General features: G+C 50.5%; 2 protein-coding genes across 3 annotated transcripts; one reads left to right on the top strand and one right to left on the bottom strand.

Moving 5' to 3' along the window:
* Positions 1–272: 272 nt before the first annotated feature.
* Positions 273–11,263, top strand: SMARCB1 (SWI/SNF related, matrix associated, actin dependent regulator of chromatin, subfamily b, member 1). The gene is made up of 10 exons (XM_059485061.1): positions 273–454; positions 2,012–2,123; positions 2,743–2,772; positions 3,262–3,391; positions 3,951–4,088; positions 4,764–4,891; positions 5,376–5,542; positions 5,969–6,159; positions 9,853–9,984; positions 10,896–11,263. Exons 1-10 carry the CDS (start codon positions 362–364, stop codon positions 10,933–10,935), a joined length of 1,161 nt encoding a protein of 386 aa, XP_059341044.1. The 5' UTR covers positions 273–361; the 3' UTR covers positions 10,936–11,263.
* Positions 11,264–13,650: 2,387 nt separating this feature from the next.
* Positions 13,651–18,639, bottom strand: LOC132081348 (derlin-2-like). Of its 2 annotated transcripts, none has more exons than XM_059485001.1 (7): positions 18,512–18,639; positions 18,346–18,411; positions 17,632–17,726; positions 17,148–17,241; positions 15,317–15,512; positions 14,802–14,892; positions 13,651–14,254 (listed from the first exon to the last, which is right to left on the bottom strand). In XM_059485001.1, the coding sequence occupies exons 1-7, from the start codon at positions 18,602–18,604 to the stop codon at positions 14,140–14,142; spliced, it is 750 nt and encodes a 249-aa protein (XP_059340984.1). In that variant the 5' UTR covers positions 18,605–18,639; the 3' UTR covers positions 13,651–14,139. The 2 variants fall into 2 exon arrangements, with proteins under 2 accessions (XP_059340984.1, XP_059340985.1); XM_059485002.1 differs by having other exon boundaries at positions 17,653–17,726.
* Between the last annotated feature and the right edge of the window lie 404 nt (positions 18,640–19,043).

Here is a 19,043-nt window from a genome sequence, read left to right as displayed (position 1 = left end):
GACCGCTCCCGAACCGCCGTTCCCGGCCCGGCCCGGCCCGGCACCGCACACCCGCCGTGCCCGCCCAGCCTCAGGCAAACACCCCGGGCTGCGAACAGTCCCCTCCCCTCCCACCTCCCAGCCCAGCCCGGCTGGCGGCACGGCGCTGGGATGTGCCGTGTCCCGTGTGTATTTATGTTCCGCCCCGCCACAATAAAATCCGCCTTTTTTCTACATCCTGCCGTGCCGGCCGTGCCTCCTTCGCCCCGCCCGCCGCATGCGCGCAGCGGGCCCGCACTAGGCCGCGCTCCGCCCGCCGCCGCTGCCGCCGGGCCGCGCTCCGCTCTCCGGGCGCCGCCGCCGTCCCCCGCCCGCCGCCGCGATGATGATGATGGCGCTGAGCAAGACGTTCGGGCAGAAGCCCGTCAAGTTCCAGCTGGAGGAGGACGGCGAGTTCTACATGATCGGCTCCGAGGTGCGGCCCGGGCGGGAGCCGGGCCCGCGCCGGGGAATGCGGGGGCTGGGCCGGGCCGAGGGGTGCGGGAGCCGCGCGAGGGGCGGGCGAGGGGCGGAGGAGAACCCCGGCGGGAGGGAGCGGCCTTCCAGTCCCGCGGCTCCCCTGTGCCCCGGTGGGCGCTGCCCGAGGGCCTCAGCCGTGCTGGGGGACGGGAGGGATCAGTGCTGCCATGAGGGCGGCCCCGGGACCCGCTCGGATCCTCCCCGATCGCAGCCTGAGGCCCCGGTCCCCATCAGCGAGGAGAATTTCTGGGCACAGTTGTTGAGGGGTTCGGGGTATTTCACACGCGGCGAGGCAACGAATCGCACACCTTTGGGAGCCTTAGGGCTCAGGAACAGCACCCAAAGCAGGCAGGGCAGCTCCTTCTGCCTTGTGCACAGTGTGGTCAGCAAACACCGCCGGGCAGAGTCTGAGCAGCCCAGAGTCTGTGCTGGCACTGTGCTGGCCCGTGCTGGGAGGGGTTGAGCCTCCCTGACAAAGAGCCTCATTCAAGCAAGAAACACTGGCCCTGTAGCACCAGGGAAACAGCTGAAAACGGGAAAAAATGTTCTAGCCCCCAACTTGATGCACAAAAGGGATTATTGGCTAAGTTTGACTGCCAGCTCTGTAGGTTGAGCAGGGACTGAACATCCCTCGCTCTCTCATGTGAAATGTAGAGTTTGAAAGCCAACTGTACCTGCAGTCAGGTGAGCTGTGAGATTGCCATACCAGGTACATGGAGAAGGAAAAGAGTTGTCTTTTTTATCTACCATTAATTTCTGTCTGTTGATGAGCATTGTAGAGTGAAAGACATAGCTAAATCTAAGATCAAAAAAACTCTTCTCAAACAAGGAATAAAAACCTTGTTGTGTGGCAGTCTTCCAGTGTCCTGGCAGTCTAAAAATTTGATTTCAGAGTCTAGAAATGGTTGTGTTGGTCAGCAAGGCCTGCTGTAGCTTTCAGCACAGGTGAGGATCTTATGGCAGGAGGAACAGAACTGCTTTACAGATGGTAAGTAAATCTGAAAGAGGACTATTGGCAGCAATCACGTTTTTGATGTTCAAAGGGTTTAAAACAAAATACAAGTCTCTGGGCATTTGCTGTAGTCAAATAATGTCTAGATGGCGGGGAGGTTCAAAATAAAAATAATGTGTTTGAGAGCTGGGTATCTGGTTTAGTTTAATTCCAACTGAGCCTTGCACATTGATGTGGAAACTGAAGTAAAGAAGAGGTGGGTTGTTCAAAAATACATACAAATGAATGGAGTGTTTTCCTATTAAATTTCCTATTATCAGTGGGTAGGAGTTTTTTTGGATCTAGTGAAGTGAGATAGCACCAGTGAAATAAGTGCTGATAAAAATTTTGTTTTCTGCATTGCCAGAAAAATCGCGGCAATGCTATTTGGTGCCAAACACAGCACAAAAACACCCAATTGAGAGGTCCTTTTTATCACTAAAAAGAGCTGAATTTCTTCCAGCTTCTGCTGAAACTCTCCAAAATGGAATAAAGGCCACATGTGCACTTCTCTCCTGGCAGGTGGGGAACTACTTGCGCATGTTCCGGGGCTCCCTGTACAAGAGGTACCCCTCGCTCTGGAGGCGCCTGGCCACCGTGGAGGAAAGGAAGAAAATTGTGGCCTCTTCACATGGTGAGAAGATGAGAAGACATTCCCAGTAATGTTTATTGACAATTTTTGCCTTGAAAAACTGTTCTGGTGATTCAGAGGCTTGTGCACCTTGAGGGCTCTGTGAATCACTTGAGATTGCCCCGGTGATGGAGCACCCTGTAATGGTGGCTCAGCCTGGCAATAAATAGCACCTGATCAAAAACGTTCTGAAATGGAAACATCCATCCTGGCTACATTCATCACAGAGCAAAAGCCATATCTCCAAATCACTACCATATTTTGGAAGAGATTTTTTGTAGACTAAGAGAGGTGTCTTTGTCTCTCTCATCAAATAGGCAGGAGTGTTGTAAGGATGCTCCATTGAAGATGTGCATCTTTGCTTAACTTTGCTTCTGGCAGGGACTGGATGTTTGTGCCTGCCTGAACTTGTGGTGTGGTGCTACTGATGTGACTGCTACGGGGAGAATATTGGCATTGTTTTTGTTGAGGGACTAATAGCAAGCAGTTAAATTTCTTAGCCATATGACTTCTTGTATGTTCTGTAGACTAAAGCATAATAAAAATAATGGTTTACTCTGGGCTTATGTCTCTTTCCTCCAAGTATCCTGCTGACCTCTTGCTTTCATTTTTCCCCCAACAGAAAACCAGCGGTCTCACAGTCCCCGAAGATGTAAGTCTCATCTGTGTGTTATTCTTAGCTGTGCTAGAGGGAGGATGTCCACTGTGACCTTTGGTGCTATTGCAGTAATATTAATGTCTAATCTTCTTCCTCTGATCTCTGTCTGTGGTCGCCCTAATTGTGCCTCCCAATCCCATGGCTAACTCTCTCAGAACATTAGCAGGACTCTCCAGTGCAGATGGTCTCTGTCATTCAGCAAGAGCTGTCCTGAGCTCTCTCCCCCTTCCCAAAATCTTTAACAGCTTTTCTATCAATCCTTGCATCACTATTTCTGACCTTTAAGTCAGAAATAGTTGATTGTTTTGATTTTTTTCTGGACCTTGTAAATATCTACAGGAAGATGAAGCCCAAAGGACACTTGTATCTCTGTGCTAGTCCCTCCTGCAGTGACAGGGAGGCTTTGTCACTATGTAGCCTTTCAGTACTACAGTGCTCTGTAGCCCTTTCCCTGTTAATTATTGCCATGTTTCCTGGTAATAGATCATGGCTACACAACATTAGCCACCAGCGTGACGCTGCTGAAGGCCTCTGAAGTGGAAGAGATCTTGGATGGGAATGATGAGAAGTACAAGGCAGTGTCTATCAGCACAGAACCTCCTACCTACCTCAGGTGAGCAGTGTTGGTGAGGCCAGGCTCAGAATGGAGCTGCCTGGAAGCTCTGGGGCAGGCAGCATGAGGAGTTCCATAAGCCCAGGCTGTTGTGCAGGGCTTGTTTGGCACTCTGCATTCAGTATTTGCAGTGCTGGGCAAATGGGGATCTCCAGAGTGTAAGGATTGGGTTACTGCCCACATAAAACAGGAAGAAAAATCTAAGTGTTTGTTGATACAACTTCTTTTGCAATTACTGCATTCCATCTGTAACAGATGTTTTACAGAATGCTCTCTGCACATACTGCCTTTTGGAGACCTTGCATTTCTCAGCAGTCCTTCTGTAAAGTATAGACAGAAAATCCAAATATGAATCTAGTATTTATAAAGGTGCACCTGGATTCATATCTGATGGATATTTGTGAGCTGGAGGATGGCCTTCCAAGAGGAACATTCCTGGTGGAACAGTAATGTTGATAGTCCCAGAATAAAAAAAAATAGCAGGAACTTGTAATAGCACTGAAAGTTTAAAATGACAGTGGTGCTGAGGGGCTGCAGGTTAACATCCAGTCTCCTTCAGAGAACAGAAGGCAAAGAGGAACAACCAGTGGGTGCCAACCCTGCCCAACAGCTCTCATCACCTGGACGCCGTGCCGTGCTCCACAACCATCAACAGGAACCGCATGGGCAGGGATAAGAAGAGAACATTCCCTCTGTGGTAAGACAGCTCCCTGCTTCTGGAAAGTGGCAATAGCTACCGAAATGACATGCTGCCAGGGTAGTACTGATGAGTTCATGTAATGTTGTGATTCATCCCCAGCTGACAAAAGACCTACAGGTCATTAATCTTAGTTAAATTGTGTGTCCTGAGGCTCTGTGTTACAGTAGCCATCCATGGCTCAGAGTGGAGGCTTTCCTTTTGTCAGGAAAATGGTTCTTTTCCTGATGAGTTCCTGATGAGTTCTTTTCCTGATGAGTTCCTTCTACTTCCTGCTGATTTGCTGAGCAGTTGTCATTTGAGAAGCCTGCAGCCCCTCTTTGTGAAGGACAGGCTGCTTCTCACTGACATGTACCAGTAACTTTGATCTAGTTTGTTGAGTGGAAAATGCTGCTGAAGCTCATGACTAATGGTTTTTCCATTATAAAACTTAAGGCAACCAAGATGAAACTAATCCTAGAAAACTTGTTTTATTTGCAGGAGTGTGTTATGATAGATGTAATAAAAGGTGATAAGCTAGTATTAGTTGCCACAGCCCTGTAAGCTTGCATTGAGGAGTACAGATCAGGGAGTTGGAGTGTGGGGATTGCTTCCAACAAATGTTGCCTTCCCTCTATGGATGCCAGATGTGTCATGTGCTCATTGCATATACTGTGTTGCTGCTCTCCACTTCAGCTTTGATGACCATGACCCAGCAGTGATCCATGAGAATGCATCCCAGCCAGAGGTTCTGGTTCCAATCAGGCTGGATATGGAAATTGATGGGCAGAAACTCCGAGATGCATTTACGTGGAACATGAATGGTACGTAGCAGGGAGAGCTTCCTGAGGCTGGACAGGTAAAGCTGTGTCCATCACCAAATGCCCTTGCCCCACACAGACAAAGCTTTAAAGCTCTCCCACTCTGGACTGTATTCAGTGCTTGCATCTCTTAGCAAATGCTTTGCCACTTCCATGGGTTGCAGCCATTCCTGGACACACGTAGAATTTAACTGGCAGATTCTCCTGAGCCAGTTCAGCAGCTCAGTGGTCTGAGAGTGCTCAGTTAGCTGAGGTTAATGGCTGTGGCTTCTTTGGCTCCACTACCATGGAGCAGGTAAAGAAGGCTGGAAGTCCCTGTATCAGTGTCTGCCCTTACAGGCCTGGTACAAAACACCCTTTTAAAAGCAAAAGGTAATGCATTTGGGATTCCCTTTGTCACCTTGCCCTGTGGGATTTTGTGTGTTCTGTAAGTGGCAGACATTAATTTTTAAGGAACTTTACAGTGTTCATTCTTGTTCTGTAACAGAAAAGCTGATGACCCCAGAAATGTTCTCGGAGATTCTTTGTGATGACCTGGATTTGAATCCTCTGACCTTTGTCCCTGCTATTGCATCTGCCATCCGACAGCAGATCGAGTCCTACCCCACTGACAGCATCCTGGAGGACCAGTCAGACCAACGAGTCATTATTAAGGTAACACAGGAAGGCAGCAGAATGAGAGCTGAACCATTTGGGTTTCTCCAGTTATGTAACAGGGGACTAAGAGTACAAAAGAACAAAGGAGCTCTTAATTCCAGTCCTCCAACCAGATTCCCCTTTTCCTTTGTATTGGGAACAGAACTAAAGGTGATAGATGATTAAACATCTGTGTGCCCAGCCTCTGAGGTGGTGAAATAGTTTAGTTAAAGCATTGCCATCTTCCTTTGGAAGAGCTGAACCTTGGTGAGCAATGCTGAGTTGTCTTCATGCTACTGAAATTAAGAATTCAGTTAAGGAACTCTGCAGATGAACTAGGAGTTACTGCTCTGTTCTCTCAGCCTCTGCCTCGTCAGTTCAATCACCTTGGACAAACCTTTGTGAAAGTGGAAACAAATAACCTGTGTCTTCCCTTCTCTCTAGCTGAACATCCATGTAGGAAACATCTCCCTTGTAGACCAGTTTGAGTGGGACATGTCAGAGAAGGAGAACTCACCAGAGAAGTTTGCCTTGAAGCTGTGCTCAGAGCTCGGCCTGGGTGGGGAGTTTGTCACAACCATTGCCTACAGCATCCGGGGACAGCTGAGCTGGCACCAGAAGACCTATGCCTTCAGGTACTGAGCTGCCACCTCCTTGTCTGGCTCTGGGGGTCTTTGTACTTCATGGGCATCTGCATCAATGCTGACCTGATTAGGAAGGTTTTGTTTGAAATTAGTCCTTGTGGCTTGCACCCATTCTGTCTGTCTTAACAATTTTTTGTGCTTGTGCCTAAGTATCTTTTCCTGATGGGTCTAATACATTTCAGGACTAAATACTGATGAAATGTCAGCTTCTGTTGACAGAATTAATTAACAGGGATGGTCCCTCTTCTAAGGTAAGGTCATGATGAACCCCAGACACATTTTTTGTTTTGTTGGCTTTGCCTAACCTGGGCCATCCACTGTTTCAAGCTTTGGTTGTTTGAACTTGGGCTGATGAAAACTGTACCTCTCTCCCCAGACTGATGTCAGAGGTGGGTTGATCACAGGCCCTTCTCACAGCTGGAATGCAGCATTGTCAGGTTTCATTAGTCAGCCATTAATTTTTCTCCTAAATGGCTTCCAGTTGTGCTGTGCAGTGTTCTGTGAGTTCCTGCACTGATGTTATCCACAGCACAGTGCTGAGTCTGCAGCTCTAACAGTCCTTTAATGTACACTCTGAGGTCTGGTGACCTCGGGTCATGGTGACAGTCAGGGAAGTTTAAGAGTTCAGCAGATGCTGTGTTTGCAGAGGAGGGAATGGTGCTGTTGACACCAGTTTTGTAGGGGTCAATTCAAGGAAGAAGCAGCCCAGGGAAACGTGCCCAGCCCTGCCCTACCTCAGGCAGAGGACAGGGAGTAGCTGGAGTGGGAGTAAGCAAAGAGGAGCTGGAGACTGTGGGGAAGCTGGCTGCTGCCATGAGCTCTGCTCCTTCCTGCTCCATCCAAAGGGTTCCTGTCTGCTCAGCCTTCATTGACAAATAGACCCTGATCTGCTCTGGCCTAGTTGTTCTTGCACTGGTCTCTGGGTACAGTTTTTATCCCGCCAGTCTTTCACAGCAACTGCCTGGTTCTAAAGTGATCCCCAGAGTGATTCATATTAGAAAATAGAAAGGGACCCTTTAGCACATGTGAATTAAACTCTGAATTAAGTTGTTACAATGTGTGTCCATCCTGCTGATGTCCCTTGGAAGGTGGGAGGTGCCTTCTACCTTTCCCTCCACAACCTTGGACTGGTTCTTGCAGTTTTGGCTTGGGACTACATCCAGCAACAGAGCAGTGGGGTGGGCAATGCTGAGAAGTGATGGGACCTTGCAGGGTGGTAGATGAGAACCTGACACATGTTGTGCTGCAGCACTGTCTGCATTGTGAAGTGTCTGTCCCTCCTGCCTCTGCTTCTCCATATACTGCAGATATCCAAGAAAGTCATCTGTGTATTGTTGGCTCTTGGGATTGGGGTTCATTTCTCCCTTTGCTTCTGCTCAGTCACTGGAAGTTGCAGCAAGGATGTTTTAGTGCTGCCCAGGCCCATGTTAATGCCAGCTTCACTATTGTCTCCAAAAACATATGTTGGGCCATGGTACCAAAGGGTGCTTCCTCAAACAGGCAGATTTCAGGCCTTTTTCACACTGTGGCAGTATTGCAAGAGGGAGAACAAAAAGCTAAAAAAGGAACCCCACCAGAACAAAGTACATAGACATGAGCTATTCAGAGAGCAAAAACCACCTAATTGAAACCTCGTTTATTTTTGTCATAGTACAAACATGTCCTCCTCTTCCCTTTTTTCTTCTAGCAAAGGAGTACTTTTGAAACCTTACAGTGATTAATAATATTTGGGTTCTGTGGTTGGTTAGTTCCTGAATTTCCAAACCACAGGAGTGGTGGTTGCTCCAAAATCATTCCATTGATGTAAGGAAAGGGTCTGCTTTAGATGTATCAAAAGAACTTTAATATCTCAAGGGATTGGGGATTTTGAGAAGTCATGTGTCTCTTAATCATCTGAGGGAGAGGTGAAACTGTCTTTTAGTTGATGAAAGCCAGGGCACTTTTTTCAGCTGGGCTGCTCTGTGCAAAACAAGGAGAGCCTGCAGAGCAGTGGCAGGGCAGGACTGGAGGCACACAGGTGGCTGCTGCTGCCTGTGGGGTTTTCAGGGCCAGTGTGGGCTGGGATGTTCCCTCCTGTGTGCTGAGTGTTTCTGGTGGCAGCACACAGCACCTCACAGCCAGGTTTGCCTTTGGGACCTGAGTGATGGCACAGGTTCTCCCACTCACCAACCCTTGTGCCTGAGGAGTCCCCTTTCCAAAAGTGACATCTCCCTGCTTTGTTGGTGTGCCCCTGACACTGCCTGAGGCCAGGAGCCTGAGCAGAGGCAGTTCCCTGCTCTTTTGGGACCCCTGCAGCTGACAGTGCCTTTCAGCCATTCCTGGCAGCAGCATTTTCTTCCTCATCAGGGAAAACAATGGAGGAGGAGCTGTCTTAGTGTAGAGACTGGGAGATGAGGAAGGATTTTTCAGTTTCTCGCTGATTCTTTGCTAAAGAAATGTGGTATCTGAGTTGCCTTGCAGTTAGGTTATGCATGAGTCCAGCTTTCCATCCCCTGTTGAATTCAGTGAATGCTCAGTGTCAGGCAGAAATCATGCTATCACTAACAAACCCCTAGTTAATATCTAATTTTGCCTGGAATGTGTGGCAATCTAGGACTAAGATGAAATTCCTGGGTTTAAGTGTTGTTTAGTGGATGGCAGCAGTACTGGAAGTAGATTTGATTAAAGCTTCCTCCCTGGATCAGATAGCAAAAGGCCTGGATTATTTTTTCATGGTAGAATTACTTTGAAGACTTGTTATTTTAGATTATTAGCTTTGATGCAGATGTTGTGTGTTCCCATGATGATTAGCATTTGAGTTCTTTCCTGAGGGAGTGAGAGGGCTGAAATCCTGTGTAGGGGTGCACGTCCCTGGGGAGGGGGCAGGATGTGTGTGCACACCTGTCCCAGGGCTCCTCTCACACACACACACACAAACACACTTGTGCAGCTCAGGCTGAGGCACTTTGGAGAATTCAAAGCAAACATTTACATTCCAAGGCTCCTCTATATTTATGTTGGGCTTCCGGCTCCACTGTCAATATTTGGGAAGCTACTCTTGGTCAATTCCTGTTGACTTTTACTGAAAAGCAGCTAGTGAGGCAGTAAATATTTTGTGCATGTGATAATACAGCTGGTCAGGGCAGAGGAGTCTCTGAGGAACAGATCTTGTGATTTGGGGCACAGCCTGGTGTTTTGCTTGTTAGCTACAGCAGGTCCTAAAAGACTGCTCTTTCCAGAGTCAGGCTCCCAGGAAAGGCAGATTTTTGCCAGGGAACAGCTGTCAGGGGTGTGCTAGGCAAATTACAGCTAGGAAGTGAGAGCTGCAGCACAGCCAGGCTGGACAGGGAGCCCTGGGAACAGTCCCAGCTCCTGGGCTGTGCTGGGAGAAGCACTCCCAGGACTGAGGGACTGGGAGGAGCTGTGCCTCTTGGGGTTGTCACATCCCTGCCAGCCAGTGTGGGAAAGAATTGCAGGTCCAGCACAAATCCCTCTGCAGTAGTGGCTGGAGATGGGTGTAGCTGCTTTCCCAGGAACTCCAGGCTCCACAAGGGTGGAACCAGGAGCCTGTGGTGAACTTCAGGGACCCAGACTGTACTAAGCAGAGCAAAGAAGGAATGCTGAATGATGCTGTGTTGTCCCTGTGCTTGTCCCTGGGCTCTGTGCCCACTGATGGGTGTTGTTTTGCTGCCCTGTGCCCTGCAGTGAGAACCCTCTGCCCACCGTGGAGATCGCGATTCGCAACACGGGGGACGCTGACCAGTGGTGCCCTCTCCTGGAAACCCTCACAGACGCTGAGATGGAGAAGAAGATCAGAGACCAGGACAGGAACACAAGGTACTGCCACTGCTTTGGACACTTCTCTTGGCCTGTCCCTTGGACAGAAGCTCCAAGCTGGGATGTTTGTCTTTCCCTACTGAGAGCTAACTGGCAGGACGTCAGCCTTGCTCACAACAGAAGCTTTAGCTTCAGGGTATTCAGCCATCATCACCTTCCTCCACAAACACCGAAATGTCTGCTCTACCATCTCCTGCTTGCAGGAAGTTTCCTTTTTTTTTAACCCATTTTTTCTTTTCCTTGGGCTCTTTGCTTGTCCAGGGAAGTTGTTTGTATAGGAAGGCATGAGTCAAACATACTTGGAATGTCATGCACTGTCATGCTCCTGAGAATCCTGCCACAAAGCTTCCTTTTATGTAGCATAAAGTTCAATTTGATGTAGCAATGGGCAAGCTCCCAGCTCTAGCCTGAGTGATGCCAACCTGTTTGCCAGCACAGGGAGCACCGTGTGAATCCAGGAGAAGCTCTGCCCACCTGCAAAGTGATGTTTGACAAGCAGTTGACAGCTTGCACCTACTTGATGAAATTCTTCCTGGCAGATATGAAGGAATGGCTTGTATCTCTCCAAGAGATACATTGTGGAAACAGTAAATATACTGGCTCAGCTCTTTCCCAGGATGTTTTTTTAACTGCTGATTAACAGTAGCACAGTCATTTTGTGTATCAGCTGTGGCTGACTGAAGAGTTTACAGTAGCAGTCGGTTCAATCCAAGTTAATGAGAAAAGTGCCCTAGCAGCTGTTAGTGAAAATAGTGTCCTTGCCTTATCACTGGGGCACTCTCAGGTGACTGGGGAGTTCTGTCTGGGAATAAACCTGTCTACAAAGCTGTGCAGCCTCCCCAGAAGCACTGGTTTTGGTCAGACTGCCATGTCTGTAACATGCACTCACTGTACCTCTCTCTCTCCCTCAGGCGCATGAGACGTTTGGCCAATACTGCTCCAGCCTGGTAACCCTCCTGTTGTGACACTGGTGCTCTTCCTACAGACTTTAGCCCTATTCCTCTCCCCAGATGGATCTAGAATTGGCAGGGGTCTTTCTGTCTCTGAAGGGGACACACATTCCACTTGCCACGAGTTCCCAGTACTGCTGACTTCTGCCCCCCTCCACCCCAGTGCCACGTCCCCAGAGCGCTGAGCGAGCAGCGCGACCCAGCTGGGACCTGTGGCTGGTGTTGGAGCCCTTCTATACCTGTGTGTGGACAGTGGAAAGATTCTTTTGTATAGGTGCAATGTGCACTCCTAGGACAACTTTTTAAATAAAAGGAATGCATACAATGTAGGCTGAGTTCAGTCAGTTTGCATGGACAGTGAATGTCACCATGTTTTGTGCTGTTCTGGTAACTGAGGGTGACAGGGCCTAGTGTTAATTCTGAACACTCACATGCATTCATTTTTCCTGGGTGCTTTACTTCAACAGGTACAACAGCCAAAACCTTTTGGTGCAGGGGAAAGTGAGGAGGAGATTTAGAAATAGCAGCAGCAAACAATTCTCTAAGGATTGGTCTGCTCCCAGACTTGGCACAGTCTGTAATGACCTCGGGGAGGTGTGCAGCTGGTTTACTCAACAAGGTAAAATAGTTTAACTGAAATCACAGACTTGAGAGTCATTTCTGTCAGATGTCAGCCTGATGTGTGGTCAGCACTGTTTTTTGTGAAGGAAGACTGGAAACAGCCCAGGCTCTGCACAGGTACAGCAGGTAAAGCCTCCAGTCACTGGGACTGAAGCTCCTCTGCAGCACAAACATTGCCAGCTGCACTGCACAGAGCACTCAAAGCAAAGTGGGTGTCATGAATGCCCTTAGCACTGCAGTGTCAGGACTTTGCAACCCAAGAAACAAGCTGTCTTTCTCTAGGGAGTTTAAAACCAAAATCCATTGAAGTGAGATTTAAAGAAAAATCCAAGCTTGCTTACAAACTAATTAGAATCTATCTTCTGTTGAGGTACCCCATCTCTTTGATAGAGTTCCTACCATTCACTGCCAGAACTGATGAGTCTTGCAAGCAAGGCAGATTTTGCTGGCAGCCTGACAGTCATGTTCAGGCCTTTATGATAAAGCCACAGGTTTTATGATCCTTGCTGATCCACCCACCCTGCTAGCACAGTCAAAAAACACTTTCTGGTCTTAATTTATCATGTTTAGACTTGAGTAATAGCAGAGACAGTTCTGATTCCTGGGTGGGAGGGAACTTTTTCCAGATGTTAGTCTGCAGAAACTGAAAACTTGCAATTTAGTAATCATATAATTCAGTCTTATCCTAGGCTCCTGTGCCAGAGTGGTACTCCATGCATGACTTGATATTAGAGAGGTTGAAAGGTTATTTGAGCAAGGAAGACAAACCCTGGCTGGGATTGCTGCTGCTCTTAGCCTCCCATGTAAAACATGTTTTGGCTCATGGACATAAAAACTCAGAGCCTTCTTGAGAACACTTGAGCCTTCCTTTGTTACATGACTGGGGACTTCTGCCAGCAGCCTCTTCAGGGAATTGGACTAAAATACGTGTGAAACTGCTGTAAATTAGCAGTTCAAATCTGTGCTGCAGTTTTTTAATTGCTGTGAAGTTTGTGATTACTAATCCCCAAGTTCACAATGAGGTGCAGGCACACAAGGACTGCAGCACCTCTCTGCTTCTCAAGGCCAGAGAGTTTGTACAGATTGTTCCTTGAAGCAGCAGGGACACAGCAGGACAGTCAAGGGACCAAGGCCAGCAAGATGGGAACTTCAGCCAGCTTTCTTTGTGTAGCACTAGGACTACAGGGGAACAGCCAGGAGCAGCTTTCTTGCTCTGCAATCACAATTCCTTGGGTTAGTCTGGTACCCCACCTAAAGGAATAGCCCAACTGTTACATTTCAAAGCCCCATCTCAGGCAATTTAAACCAGAACCTCTGAAGACTTCAAAGACAAACTCCTCTAAGAACTGGAACCCCAGCTCTGTTATCATCACCCTTAATGCCCCTGTATCTTTAGAACAAATCACCACCTGTACAGGCCTCTCAGCCTCTTAGAGAGGGAAGGATAAGTGCAGCAAGAGCATGTTCAAATCAGGTCTGATTTTTGATAAAGTGTTTTACTGGAAGACTACAGGGCAGGGGGAGTTGGTGTGCATGGGGGTTTGTGAGTGTGCTCAATCAGATGCTGGTTACTCCCATTTCATGGTTTGGTGCTGGTTTGCAGCTCTGAGCAGCAGCACTGTTAGGAGTGAGCTGCTGTGAGATACCATGTGTGCAGACTCCTTTGAGGTTGGGTACAAGCACAGTGGGTACTGTGCTAGCAAGAGTGATCAGATCCATTTCATACAGGTGTCAGGGTAGGGATGAGCTTTTTTCATTTTCCCCTGAAACTCAGATGTTTAAGTTTCAGAGCTAAAAAATTCAACAACAGTGGAATTATACTGCAGGTGCAGAGAGTTTTTATTGCCAGTTCAAGTGCTGCTTCCAGCCACTGCCTGGATCAAGTGTCCAGCTCAGTCCCTTTGTCCTTTCCCAGGCACCCCTTTATCCAATTAGACATCCCCCACACTCCTCATGCTCTGCAGCCCTGCTGAGAGAAGAGGGAAAGGACATCTTCCAGCCTTGGCCACCAGAAAAGAAAATCCCAAACCTGGCAGTTATGAGCAAATTCCTGATGAATTGCTGCCTCTGCCCCTGGCAGAAATGGACACACAACTGAAAAATAAAGACTTTAATGTAAAGACTCTTTGGAAACAACCACCAGAAAAGGAGTGGGGGACATAAAGGAAAGAAAGAGGCTGAGCTGCATTCTACCATGGTGCAGAACTACTTCATTGAAAGCCCACAAAGAGGTCTCACAGCAGTGAGGGCCAGGTGCACCTTTGTACAGAGGGCAAGAGTGACCTGGCACACAGCAAGTCATTGAGAGCAGAAGGAAGAACTGGTTTAACACCCCATTTGATAGTTATTCCACACCAGGGAACTGAGGAGCCAGCACAGCTTCAGCCCTGGCCCTAGAACACCTCTGTAAGCATTCAGGAGTTCTTGTGTGCAAAGCTCCACTTTGTACAAGGGGAGGATGGGTTACCCACACAAACACACTACACATCGGAATGGCAACTCTGTTTTTCCAGAAGGATCTCTGGGCCACAGCCAAAGTCCAGCCAGCAGGGAGGAGTCTGGCCACATGAAGAAGTCCCCCATGCTACTGTGGATGCTGCTGCTCGTGCTGGTCTTGGTCTCTAGGCTGGTGTTCTGGGCGATCCTCAGGGAGAGGGTTGTAATTGGGATCCTCTTCAGGTGTGTCAAAAACCATCTTCCTGGCAAGGGACATGCCATCCAGCAGGCAGGTTAGGAGACTCAGCTGAGGCTGCCAAACCCCCAGCCCTCCTAGGAACACCCTGGCCCTCTGTGGGGCTTGGCTGTCAGCCACAGCCACCATCACCACCCATTCTTTTGCTCAGCTCAACACGCAGTGATGGCAGTGCCTCCTTCCTGATCACCAGGTCAGAGCTGATTGTCAGTGCACAAAGCAGAACAAATTCTGCTTTCTTAAACTATGAAAACACAGCAGAAAAAGTCCTGCCTGCATCCAGCATTTCCACAAGCAGTAAGCAGACTAGTTCTACTAGCAAGCTGAAGGTAGCAGCTGCTGCTGCAGCATAGGCCCTGTACAGGTGTATATAATGTGCAAATAATGCAGCAATCCATGACCTGTGTGTTGCAGTGTGATGGTATTTAACTCCAATACCTGTGGAGCTGAGGTGCTGGCAGCAGGCAGTTGCCTCTTAGGGTCACAGTTTGCTCTGGAAGTGATCAGGTTGGGAAAGCCCACAGTAAAGGCCAGAAAGAATCAACTTTACTTACAGAAAGCTCGGGGTTAACAGCAGCTTCTTTCCTCCAGGCTGATTGGGGAAAACATCTTCCAAGAAATAATAGATATGACCCACTGCAATGCCTGGGGAGAGATGCCACCAAGGTCAGGCAAAACAGCAACTCCTTTGCCAGCTAAACCAGAGCTGCTGGGCTAAGAATCCCCCAGCTGTGCCCAAACCCAGCTCTCTCCAGAGCCAGGGATGCTGCAGGCTGCTGTGATCAGCAGGCAGGGAGCCCATGAGCCTGAGGGCAGCATTGCACACCCAGGAGACCACACACAGCAGTGTCAGAGCTCACCATACCCAGCTTCTACCACCACAGACACACACAGCAAAAAGCAGGTCACAAGCAAAAGCCCAGCCCTCCAGAAACCCAGGCAGCTCAGTTAGGAAACCCAACATCTCAGCTCAGCTGGAACCAAGAGAAGGTGCCAGTAGCACCAACGAGGACTGACCACTGAGGCTGCAAGGTGTCCTTGTTGGCATCCCCCACCAGCTCTGACTCACCCAGCAGATCAATGATGATGGAGTTGCCCAGGAGCAGAGAGAACCCCATCAGGACCCAGGGCAGGAAGGGGGCTTGGAAGTTCAGAAGGCCAAAGAAGTTCATGCGGATGTAGGGGTTCCTGCGGCTCCACACGTACACCAGCATGATGGTGAAAGCCTGGCCCAGGAAAAACAGGCTGGCAAAGAGTCCAAACAGCTGGGAACTACCGAGTCAAGGAAAAACCTCCCCACCCTGTGCACACCTCCAGGCAGCACAGTGCGCTTTGGGGCAGGAAACCCAAACCAGAGACAGCTGATCCCAGCATTCCCAGACACTGCCCATGTCACCGAGCCTTTCCTGGCTGAGATTTACTCACCACCACTGCCCCACACACATCTCCCTCAATGCCACCCCAGAACAAGCTCACATGCAGACTGCTCACCCCTTAAGCTGACGTCTACAACCACCAGAGACCAGAGAGCTCTATAGTCCCCTTTGCAAAATGAACATCAAAATGACATTCAAAGAAGGGCTTTCACATTCCTACAGCACTTGGGACAGTGGCATATCTTAACAGCTAGCTCACATCCAGTATGTGCCTTCTACAGAAGTAGTTCAGCAGTGAGATTGTTCTTGGAATTCACATTCCTTTTCTTCAGAGCACAGAGACAGGCAAAAATTTTCTCTGCCCTTGTAGTTGGACTCCACATCTGGCCAAGCGTGTGGCTGCTGCAGCCACCTGGATTCTCACAGAGCTTCATGCAGAGCTCCCTGGGCACAGCAGTGCTCTGAGCCATCTGCATAAGACAGCAGAAGATATTCAGAGAAGGTTTATGCTTGGGAGGGAAATAAATTTCACCATCAGATTACTGTGTTGTGAAAAGAACTTAAGAACTGTGTGATGGTACCTCCATTTACTGGCAGGCTGCAAGCTCTGGGCTCACACGTGCTGAGTATGTGGGACCCCACTCCTTGTCCTCATGGCTCCACATTCCTGCCCCTGTCCTGAGCCAGCCTCATGCAGTCCCAGCCATGCTGCACTCAGCAGAGCTCAGTCAGTGGCCCTGGCACAGCTGGACAGTCCTTGCAGCAGAACACGTGGCCTCCTTTCAGGCTGAGCTCTGCCACGTGTCCCTCAGGGATGAGGCAGCCCAGCCCCTGCCAGGGGCTCCAGCACAACCTCAGGCAGCTTCCTCTCCTCCAGGCACACTGGGTGAGGCTCTGGCAAGCCAAGGGTGGCAAAGATGGAGAGCACAGGCTGTGCCATAGAGCCAGAAGTGCCCCTGCAGCACCTGCTCAGCAGAGCTCTCCCAGCTCTCAGAGCATAAGGCCCTCTGCCCTGGGACACCAAGAGCATTCATGAAGCAGCTGTGCTGCTCAGCAGGTATTTGTGAAAGCAATACTATTAATGCCTAAGATGTGTGTCTGCACACAGAACAGAGTATTTGCTACTTCAAAATTCATCCAGTCACTGATCAGAAAACTCTGCTCGTATGTACTGGTAAAGGTTGTGTGTGCCTGAGAACTGCTTGTGCTGCTGTAAAAATTGATAGCAATGATGTTATTTCATCTAGCAGAAATCATTCTAATTTTTGTATTTGTAATTTTGTTATGATTATCAAGTGTGATTTTTCATACTGGGCCCCAGTGACATCCCACCAGTTGATTAAAACAAATTACACAATGTGTCACAGACTGTCACCTACTCTATTGGGATGGACCTTACATTGGTAAAACAATTAATTAAGCACCAAGACCACAGCACACCTGACACAGAGGCAGCAGACAAGCCCTACACTATCCACAGCATGTCAGAGACACCAAGGAGCCTCATCCAGCCCAAAAGGATACTGTCATGAGAAACCCTCCAAAGAGGAACATGAAGACAAAGTCAGCCGTCCTTCCTCGGAAGGAGCCTTCTTCCAGCATGCGGCAGTACCTGTACCTGAGGGCAGGAGAGAAGGGAGGGTTGCAGTATAGGAAATTAAAACAGCTGGCCACCCTGTGCCCATGGCAGGACTGCCCAGGAACTGCTGCAAGCTCAGCCCAGAGCAGAACAGTGCAAACTGCACCCCACTGACAGAGAGAGGCACCTGCTGTGCTTCAGCCAGAGCTCACCCCAGGAATGGGCACTGCTCTCCAGCAAGAGCCACAGCAGCAGCACTGCCAGCTTCCCTTTGCCCTGCAGCAAGCACAGATGGAGGGGCAGGAGGGGCTTCAATTCAAAAGAGCCAAGGGAAGAACCCACAGCCCCAGAGTGCTGCCAAGGCAAGCCATGCTGGGGAGGAAGATGGATGGGGGGAGCTGCGTCTAAGCCAAAATGGGAGCAGAGAACTTCACTGAGACCAAAGGATACAGAAATATCATGTTGAAAAAGAAACTGAATCCCAGGGGCCCAAAAAAGAGGAAGTTGGTGATCAGCCTCCATATCTGAAAGAGAAGAGAGAGGAGAGAGAAAAGGAGGTGGACAGAGGTCTCTCCTCACCACACAGAGCAGCCCATCACACTGTCCATAGGGAATGAATGCTCAGACATGCACCTGTCCCTCAGAACTACCCCAGGACACCAGACAGCTGCTCCACCCTCCAGTGGGACCTCCTCACATGGTACCCTGGTACATCAGTGTCTCACCTTTCCAGGCATGGAAAAGAAGATTTCTTTACTTTTCTAGAGAGGTCAAACAACCACAATTCAGCACCCAGAGCCAAATCAATCACTTTTCACGCCTCTCTACAATAAAGCCCTCTCCAACCAGCCCAACAGCACACGCTGTAACAGAGGGGGAAGAGATGGGGTTTGAGCCAAGGGAAAGCCAAGGTGCTGTGTGGCAGGCAAGGGCTGGAAGGAGCTGTCCCCACGCAGGTGCCCGTGACAGGAGGGGACGCTGTGTGGCTGGCCCGGCCCGCAGCGCTCAGAGGAGGCTGGGGCAGTGGGACAGGAGCCCCCGGGGATGACACAGCAGCGCCCGGCCCCCCTGCGAGCGGGACACCCGGGCCCCGCGGGCACAGCCACAGCCACAGCGGGCCCCGGAGCCCGAGCGAGGCCTCACCTGGAATTTCCTGAAGATGAGGTCGGGGTTGAAGTACAGCTGGAAGGGGGTGATGAACTCCAGCTGCTGTGGGAGACAGGCAGAGCAGCTGCCATCACCCGCTGCCCTCGGCCAGCCCCGGCCCCCGCCCCGCGGCCCCCCGCCCCCCGGCGCGGCCCCCGCTCACCACGGCGGCGGTGGTGAGCACGCAGGCGGTGGTGTAGGCGCGGGTCACGGCCGGCATGCCCAGGTACTCCTGCGCGAAGCCCTGGTACGCCATGGCCGCGCCGCTCCGCCCGCCCGACGCGGCGCCTTTAACGCCCCCCCCACCGCGCCGCCGCACGCCCCGCCCCCGCGGGGAGCGCCCGGCCAATCCACGCGCGACAGGCGGCGCGCGTCAGCCAATGGGAGCGCGCCTCATGGCCCCGGCCCGCGGCCGCCGCAGCGCCGGGAGCAGGAGGGGCACGGGCGGGGCGCGGGCGGGGCGCGGGCGGGGCGCGGGCGGGGCACGGGCGGGGCACGGGCGGGGCGCGGGCGGGGCGCGGGCGGGGCACGGGCGGGGCGCGGGCGGCTGAGGGGCGGGGCATCCGGGTTTAGGCTGCGCGCTGGGCGCGGGGCTGTGCGCGGGTCCTGGGACAGTGACACTGACACTGACCTGCCCGGCTGGGGAAGGGTCCACGCGGTTCCTGCCGCGGCGCGCTCAGCGGCGGCCCCGCAGT

The sequence above is a fragment of the Ammospiza nelsoni genome, chromosome 18 (assembly GCF_027579445.1).
Source record: "Ammospiza nelsoni isolate bAmmNel1 chromosome 18, bAmmNel1.pri, whole genome shotgun sequence".
NCBI classification, from domain to species: Eukaryota; Metazoa; Chordata; class Aves; order Passeriformes; family Passerellidae; genus Ammospiza; species Ammospiza nelsoni.
This window is presented reverse-complemented; position numbering and strand designations above follow the sequence as displayed.

Coding starts and splice junctions, on each gene's coding strand:
- SMARCB1 (XM_059485061.1), top strand. CDS start 362: ATGATGATGATGGCGCTGAGCAAGACGTTCGGGCAGAAGCCCGTCAAG. Junction 2,124..2,742: donor AATTGTGGCCTCTTCACATG/GTGAGAAGATGA, acceptor TTCCCCCAACAG/AAAACCAGCGGTCTCACAGT. Junction 4,089..4,763: donor AAGAGAACATTCCCTCTGTG/GTAAGACAGCTC, acceptor TCTCCACTTCAG/CTTTGATGACCATGACCCAG.
- LOC132081348 (XM_059485001.1), bottom strand. CDS start 18,604: ATGGCGTACCAGGGCTTCGCGCAGGAGTACCTGGGCATGCCGGCCGTG. Junction 17,727..18,345: donor TCATCTTCAGGAAATTCCAG/GTGAGGCCTCGC, acceptor CTTCTCTTTCAG/ATATGGAGGCTGATCACCAA. Junction 17,242..17,631: donor TATCCTTTGGTCTCAGTGAA/GTTCTCTGCTCC, acceptor TCCTGCCCTCAG/GTACAGGTACTGCCGCATGC.